Here is an 8,700-nt window from a genome sequence, read left to right as displayed (position 1 = left end):
TGTCAGAGAATATAAGACTTTATTGGAGACAAACTACCTTCATTCTTCATCACAAGACAATGGAATGTCGTACAAAAGAGTAAATGCAATAAATACAGCTCGGGCATAGAGGTCAAAGAGGAAGTTCCAGGAAGTCCGACAGTAACCATCAGCCTGAAGCTTCAAAGTTTACATTTCAGGAATGCAAAAGAACGATGAATCACAGAGAGTTGAGGGCTTCACATGGAACCGCTATACTCTGATGAGTGGACTAAAAACACCAGAACCAGCCCCACTCTTTACATCGGACCTTCCTACTTTGTTTTTCAGTGGATTTTGATGAGACTTCTTATCAAATAAAAACCTCCTACAGGACTACGACTTCTTACCTTTGATACTAACACCTCCAGGCTGAAAAAAAAAACAAACAAAAAAGACAATTTAATACTTAAAGAGATTAAAAGTACTATAGAGAGAAGTATGAGTCTTGTTCCTTCGAAGTAGCTAAAATAGATTAATACTGCTGAGGAGGGGAGGCCTCTGCTAATAGTCCTGATCATTGTAATGTGAGCTGTAGTCATGATGGTAGCCTCCATGGTACTCCTCCTCATGGAAGTCAGCCTGATATTCACTGTCGCTAATTTCAGAGCCGTTGGTGCCGGTCCCCTGGCTCCCATTGGTGTGAACGACGGGCTCGGTGGGCGGGGCGCAGTACTTGGGGTCGTACACTTGTCTGCCCAGGCCGTAGACGCTCATGCCCCTCTGGGACGCCACCTTGTTGGTGCCCATCTGGAGGGAGATGGTGGAGTTGTCCAGAGGCTGCAGCGCCACTTTCTGGTCAAAGATGTCCCTGCGGGTCCCTGGAGCTGCCATGCCCGCCTGGAAGAGAGCGAAACAGAATGAGACCTGATGGGTCCTCAAAACCTGTGACAGAACAATCAAGAAGGGAAAAATACTGAAAGATACTAAACTAAAAGTATTGGAAATAACTGATGAACTACTGCAGATGAGGGTGAAACACATGAAGCTGAATTGTTGGAAGAATAGTCAACAAATGCGTATTTATGACCATTTCTAATAAACAACCATAGCCAAAAAATAGTAGCAAACACACATTTCAGAAAGTTTATTGAAAGTTTGTTTTTTAAATCACTTGACCAATTTCAGAAAAGTGGCAAATAAAACTTCAGATAACAAAAATCTTAAGGCGACGCGATATGGTTTAATCCAAAGGAGGAACCAGACATGGGTGTTAGCTTTTGGTCACAACTAGGGCTGGGCTGAAAAAAAAAAATTGATTTGAATCGATTTAAGCGCAACAGATCAATAATCGATAACTCGATTTAGCACATAAAGCTAAAGTCCGCTAGCTTGATGCTAACGTTCAATAGAATTTCCAGCAGGATGGCTAATGCTAACGCTCGGTTGACCCAAACATACATTGCTGACTAAATAAACTTTTTTATTTACTCACAAGCATGAATTTTACAAACTCTTTTGGGGAAATATGTTTTAAAGTAAATATTTGTGGTCTAAAACTTGTTTTTTTCCCCTTAAATACTGTTGCATTCTTCTTGAATTAAGTGTACTTCTATAGCACGATCGCCACTTAGTGGCCAAACTGAAACGTCCTCCAGGAGAAGCAGAACAATGTTTACAATGTCAATGATCTGAACATTTTAGTTAGAACTTCTCCTTTAAGACTGCATTTTATTAACAATCTCATTATTTCACTAATAAATTTTACAAAATATGAACTGCATGAGATTAATATAAATATATTCAAATCATATAGTAGATTATTAATGTATTTCTAAACAAATGTATCTAAATGTCTAAACTTTAAATTGAATTGAAGAATCTAAAGAATCGGTGGAAAAAAAAAAAAAAAAATCTGAATTAAATCGATTCAGGATCTTGTGAATCGAGTCGATTCTGGAAATTATAACCGATACCCAGCCCTCTTCACAACTGCTCATACAGGTGGATGCAAGTTGCCTGCGGGGGGAAAGGGGGTGTCCTGCAGCAGATATCAAAGTCATAGACCACTTATTGAGCCCTTAGATAGCAAATGTCCATGTACATATTTTTATCTATGGGCATGCTGCGGGCAACAGGTCATATAGGGAAATTGGTGAGATGTAGGTATAGAATATTTTCATTTTTTTAAGCCCTGTGAACTTCACATAAGCCCGTTAGTGCCGTTCACGTGATAAGCACACGCTCCTCAAGCTGTTAGAAATGACTAGACAGTCAGAGTGTAGTTTGAGTGGGCGTCCTACAGGGACCTATGCAACACCTGCACTCCCTGTGCGCAGCATGTGGGCGGGGCCTGCATTCGCACTTCACCAACGACTGGATTTTGGTGTTCCATACGACAGTATTCCGCGTAAATCACATTTTCCATACAAATACTTCACAATACCACATGCACGTCATTTTCATGACGTCCCTTAAGGTGGCCATACGAGCTCAAGGGAACTACAAGACACACTAGCCACTCCTGTCGACACCTTCATGGGCCCAGGCAACCTAACCCCATAAAGGCTGGTTTATACATCAGAGGGAGTCGTAATCGCTCACGTCGCATCTACAATCTTGCTGTCTCGAACAAAGATAAAAAAAATTAAATTAAAAAACAAAAAGAAAAATGAGGAAGAAGACTTTTTTTCAGCAGTTTGCTCTGTTTTATATCTAGTTGTCCACTATCTCTCTCCGTTAGTGAAGTTCGGTATTTTCTAACTTTTCATCATTTTCAGAGTTAAAATATATTTTTCTGGACAGTTTTCTGCGTAGTCGCATCCTCTAATCATGACGTCGCCAGCAGGTGTTGCATTCTGATGTGACTGAAGAGGCCGAGCGACCACTGCGACACGAGCGATTACGAATCGCGTAGAAGTATAAACCAACCTCAAGGGTCATGTGACTAAGATTTAGGAAGTGTTTTCCGATTGCTTTCTTTGGATTCAAGTTGTTACTGAAAACTTCTGGTCATCAGTGCTTGATGTTCCACAGTAATTAGAGGTTAAGAGAAGATACATTCTTTCCAATTGATGGGGGGGGGGTCTATGTTTCTACTAGGACGGCTATGATTCGTTAAAAGTTTAATAAACAATCATCTTATTTGTCTTTATTTTCAGTTGATTTAAAGCTAATGGTTAATTTTTTTGTGTTTTACATCCACTGTGCGCATGACCCGATTAATGGACTAAGTGGAGGAATAATCTGTGATTAGTCGACTGTTAAAATAATCATTTTTTGGCAGAAGTAGTTTCTACAATAAACATTTTCATCCGCATTTATTTATATTAATTTCAAGCTGAAAAAAACCTTAAAATAAATGCAGATATCAATGAATTTTGATTTCAGGATTTTTTTTTACCTGCATTTTGAACTTATTTGTATCAGTATATTATTTGATTTGACTTCAGATGCTAAAATATGTTCCGGCTAAATTAATATTCTATAAACAGTTGAAGAAACCTCATACAGAAATAGCTTGTAATGAATAGGAGCTGGTAAATTTGACTAACGACACTAAAAAGTGTTTGAGTTGATCTGCGGTTGTGTTGAGATGCTGTCTATGTGTGAACAGAGTAGAGTTGGTCTGGACCTGGCTAGCTCCTTTGTTGGTCCCCATCTGCAGACTGATGGTGGTTTGGTCGTGGGGTTTGTCCGTCTGAGTCTTTGGATCATACAGATGTCTTCTGGTTCCGTACGCCGTCATTCCAGCCTGGCTGGCACATTTGTTTGTTCCCATCTGAGGACAAAAGTCAAGTTGTTTCATCCCATCAGTGTCATTCGTTCACCGGTACAGTGAAATCCTCGACAATCATCGGAACACGACCACACGAGTGACATTAACCTGGAGTCCTATCACGCACTGTCCAGCCTTGATCTTCTCTTCATCAAAGTGCCGAGTTTGTTTGTCTGCATATTTTACTCCAATATCAATCTTGGTGTCGATTCCTTTGGTCTTTGCCTGGAAAACAGACGGAGCGTCTCAGAGATCTGATGGTCCTGAACCATCCTTCAGGCTGAGGGACACTCACCATGCTGGCCAGAGCGAGCAGAGTGGTCTGTACTTGGGTCATGTTCCCGTTTTCAAACAGGTCGTTGGCCTCAAAGATGTCACTGGGCTTAAGGCCATACGTCAGGATTGCTTTGATGAAATTTCCAAGGTTTTCCAGCTGCAGAGCAACAGGTGAAACACAACATGAGGGAACGGGGACGCTGCAGGACACCAGGAGAAGGACTGAGAAGCCGTCTTCACTCTCACCTTGTGCCAGTTCAGCTGTGAATGGTTGATTTTCTTCACTAAACCCGGCTGCAGCTTGTTGATGAGTCTACGAGAAACAGATCGTGAAAATAACGTCAACTTGAATCGTTACACACATTTAGTGTTAGCATACAACACCTAGAAACACGACATAAACACCAACCAAACAAAATAAAATCCATCCATAAAAACAAATAAAAAAAAATACATGACATTAAAAAGCAATGATGATCCACATCCATTTGTAGAAAAACATTATTTTTTTTCTTTTTAATATCTTAGTTTTTTGTTCTGGTTGGTTTTCACACATTTGTTGGATTTTCCGTCACACAAACCTATAAATTCAGAAAAGTTAATTTAAAGAAATATGGTGTTAAAGAGTTAAACAAGAACAGGGTAGCTTTTGTTATGCAGTTCTTAGAGTAAAGTTGGAGCTTATCATTCATAAAAGTGAACAAAACAAAGTATTTATATGGGGCGGAGTCATGTCAGTGTATTCAAGTTCATTTACCAGGTTTGCTCCTCGACATGTTATGAGTTTAAAGGATTTGTGTGGTTTATTTTTGATTGTCTGACCTGTTAGTAACGGTGTGTCTGTGCATGGCTGATGCTGAACAGAAGTTGTGTTTGTTCAGCATTAGAGGTCAAATGTGCACTGATGATAGAGGAGGAGAGTTTTTCTACAGACTTTTAGGTTTTTGATTTTATAGTGGAGGTAGTGCACTGACATATGAGGTATATTTGTAATTTTTTTCTTAAATCCATCTTTGCGCCTGATTACTTTTGATGAAACACGAGTGCGCAGGAGCAGAGAAGGAAGCGCTCGCGGGTCAGAATTATCCACGAGGAATGTTTGAACATACGTGAAGATTTAACACTAAAATAACCATTTCACGTTGTTTTTCTTCTAATAATCCTGTTTGGAATCCCGTTTCAATCACTCAAGGTAATACTGTATACCGAGGTAAAATGTGGAGGAATATTGACTGTATTAAAATATGAATACTGCCCAAGCAAAACACCTGTCCCACATAGTTTGGAAAAACCTGTTTTTACCTGGATCTGTGTGAACCAACTACCTTGACACTTTTTAGGACTAAATATTTAGGATTAGTTCAATTTGGCCACATGGAAATGGAAATTTGTGTAGTAAAATGGAAAGTTTATAAGTTTTCTATTTTTTGTAGTGCTTGTGTATTACATTGAGCTGAATATATATATAGCAGGATAATTTTTTTAAGATATTAACGTTTTCATTTTTTCCTCAAAAGCAACAGCTTTGGGCGTTTTGGAAGACACTAGGAAGGAGAAACTCAGGATAATGTGCTTTTTATGTGTGGCAAACGAGGTTGGGAGTTACAGATAGTGTGAATTAGGAGTGCAACAGATAATCTGTTTGGATCACCAGCACCCTCACACCGACACCCATCATTAGAAGCTTAAAAATGGACCAGTTATTGAGAATGTGCCTTATAGCATGGAAGCAATAGCATTTTGAAAGGCTCATCTCTGAAAACAAACAAAAAAAGCCAAAAGAAACAAAATGTTATCAATACAACATAACAGTACAGTTAAAACAATACAGTTTAGAAATAATAGGTAGTGCATCTGTGTGCATGAGGCTGAACATCACCTGAACCAAACACGTTTACTAACCCACTGATGTTAACTACATGATTCTCGAAGGTCAGCGGTCCCTACCCTCCATCACACTACCACAGCTCATATATGGAGCTTCACAGAAAGAATACACAACATTATTTTCCTGTTTAAATCTTAGAAGATGTTTAGGAGAACTACTAGATCCTCCTCCACCACATCCATCTGTGACTCACTCCTGAAGACCGTCAATATCTGTCTGTTGGTAACTCCCACACTAACAAAGCTAACAAACTGAACAAACTCCTCTGGAACGCTTCATTACGCTAGAAGAGTGTAGAGAAGCCTTTGACGAAGAAAACGTTGCATTTAAAAGACAATAGAGTATCTCTAGTAATATGAATGTATTGCAACTAGTCCGGCTTTCTGATATTTAAGAGAATGAAGTTATATTCACACTTATCATTTCACAGTGTTCTCTTTTTAATCACCAGAGTTTCGTTATAAATAACCCACAATAGGTTAAATCCACAGAATACTCAGCTTTATTTTTTATGAACACTACAGATATTATAAGGCTCCTCACTTTATACACTTTTCTCAAACAGCCATGAACATTTTCACATTTTTATATCTTGTTTAAACTCTCAAAGCTTCATAGAAAAATAAGTCCTATATTATAGAGCACACATGTCAAAGTCAAGGCCCGGGGGCCGGATCCGGTCCTCCGGGTAATTATATCTGACATTTTTAGCTAACCCAAGATTTTGTTATTTAGCTAATATTTTAGCTCTCAGCTTCAGCGTTTTCAGCTATCAGCTTCAGTGTTTTCAGCTATTAGCTTCAGTGTCTTTAGCTATCCATTTCAGTATCTTCAGTGGCCAAATTCATCTTACAGCATTCACACTAGCACCTAGACCTGTAGAATGAAAAAGATCATTTTTGCAAGCTGAGCACCTTCTGTACATGGAGATGGATTGTTAATCTACAGCCAATCAGGAAACAGAACACAATATGCTGTAGAGAAACACAAACGTGCAAAACTGAACCTGAATAGAAAAACCCACAAAACTGTGAGACCACAAAAGGTGAACCGTTTTAGAGCGAAGCACCACTTTATTTAGAAGACACTAAATTATACCGGTTACCAGTTGTATTGTTTGATTTTGGTGTATTCATCCAGCAATATAAAAAAACTGATCTGTGAGATTATCGCCGACATAAAAAAAAAAAAAAAAACTTTTGGACGGCTGATACTTGGAAATGAATTACATTATTTTAATAATCAAAAGTATTAAAGAAATTCACTATATGCCTCCAAAGTTTCTGCATTCCCATTCATAATCCTAATAACTTACTCGCAGAGGATGACGCCATCCTTCAGACCTTTCTGGAAGTTCTCTCCAATGGACATTCCAGTCACCTCCTCAATCCAGAAGCGAAGCTCCTCCTCTTTTTGTAGATCATACTTTTGAGCAATCTGAAACATAAAATAAAAGGTTTATAAACTTATGCTCATTTCTATAATCAAGCTGAACCATGTTTATATTTCGATGGATAAACAATATTTCATGTGGGAATGAGGATTTCATTGTTGAGAGAATATCTAAACAAGTTTTTCCTTCTCCAAATGTGACTTTGACTTCAGAAAACATCAGTCTGCTCCCACACAACGGGACAGGGAGAACAGGAGCAGCGAAGGAAATGTGCATTCACAAAACTCAACAAATGTTAGTGTATATAATGCCAGAATCAGTGGATAAAGACGCACTTGTTTGTGCAAATTCTAAAATCAACATCAAACCAAGACATCAAATGACTTTCTACAGCAGCACCCACCATAATGTACAGAAAAGACCTCACAAAAACAGAACAGTTTGTGCACTGATTTTTTAATCAACAACCATAATCCAATATATTGTATTGTAAAAAACGTGTCAGAGTGTGATATGCACTACAGAGCAGCTGTGAATGAAGAAACTGTGCAGGTTTATGTGTTAATGTTTCTATATGCTGCATAGTAAAAACACTAATATCAGGTATCTGCAGTTTAGTTAGTTAGTCCCACATTGATCATCTTTACACTCTTGTTAAATTGTTCCCAGTGGTCTTTTATTTTGAATTACACAGTTTTAAGGCAAATATCTTCAAATCATGCATGTTCAGAAACATATAAAGAAGTCTCTTCAGAGTATAAGCCGCACTTTTAGGAGAAACCATCCATACCTGAAACTGTACTGCTGTCGTCTTAAGAGCAGGGACAAACTCACTCCCTGCAGCTGATGTTGACAGCTAAATCATGAAACTGATTTGTCAGGAGATCTTTGTACTATAAAGAGAAGAATAAGGCTCAACGTTTCTCCTTCTATGGCAACCGTGTCACCCCCGTTTTCAGGAATTCCAGACAAGCGTTTCCCAAAAGTGTGGCAATAATAGTGACCACCCACAACCACAACCACCCACAGATCCGCACACAAACCTGTGCCGAGACCCCGTTTTTGCACATTTGCTTCCCTCTGCAGATGTTATCAGTTTCCTGATTTAACGGACTTACAGGGGCTGATAAATGTTTGCATGTGGATTTCTCATTACTGTGGATGAATGAATGAGAGGAGGTTTGGGAGAAGAGCAGAACACATTCATTAACACAGCTGACAACAGAATGCCAGATTAAAAAATTAAAAAAAAAAAGTCCTGTATGGCGGTTCAGCTCAGCTCCTGCAGTGACAGAGGAAATAGCATGTTTTCTGATCCAGATATACACAGTATGCTAATAGTTGTGAAAATATATTGTGCTTAATTTGTCTAGTGGTTTTTTTTTAAGCAGGGGACAGTAGCCCCCC

General features: G+C 38.8%; 1 protein-coding gene across 1 annotated transcript in view; it reads right to left on the bottom strand.

Annotated features, from left to right (window-relative positions):
- Window positions 1-8,700, bottom strand: part of cnn3a (calponin 3, acidic a) — a 17,113-nt gene continuing 8,413 nt past the window's right edge. The window contains exons 2-7 of the mRNA XM_024280618.2: window positions 7,216-7,337; window positions 4,259-4,325; window positions 4,032-4,169; window positions 3,845-3,961; window positions 3,593-3,739; window positions 1-858 (exon numbers count right to left, since the gene is read on the bottom strand). Of these exons, the coding sequence (XP_024136386.1) occupies window positions 523-858; window positions 3,593-3,739; window positions 3,845-3,961; window positions 4,032-4,169; window positions 4,259-4,325; window positions 7,216-7,337 (927 nt within the window). The 3' untranslated portion in view covers window positions 1-522. The remainder of the gene's footprint in view (window positions 859-3,592; window positions 3,740-3,844; window positions 3,962-4,031; window positions 4,170-4,258; window positions 4,326-7,215; window positions 7,338-8,700) is intronic.

The sequence above is a fragment of the Oryzias melastigma genome, linkage group LG20, assembly GCF_002922805.2.
Source record: "Oryzias melastigma strain HK-1 linkage group LG20, ASM292280v2, whole genome shotgun sequence".
Classification (NCBI taxonomy): Eukaryota; Metazoa; Chordata; class Actinopteri; order Beloniformes; family Adrianichthyidae; genus Oryzias; species Oryzias melastigma.
The sequence above is the reverse complement of the archived record's forward strand: the minus strand, read 5'-3'. Positions and strand labels throughout refer to the sequence as shown.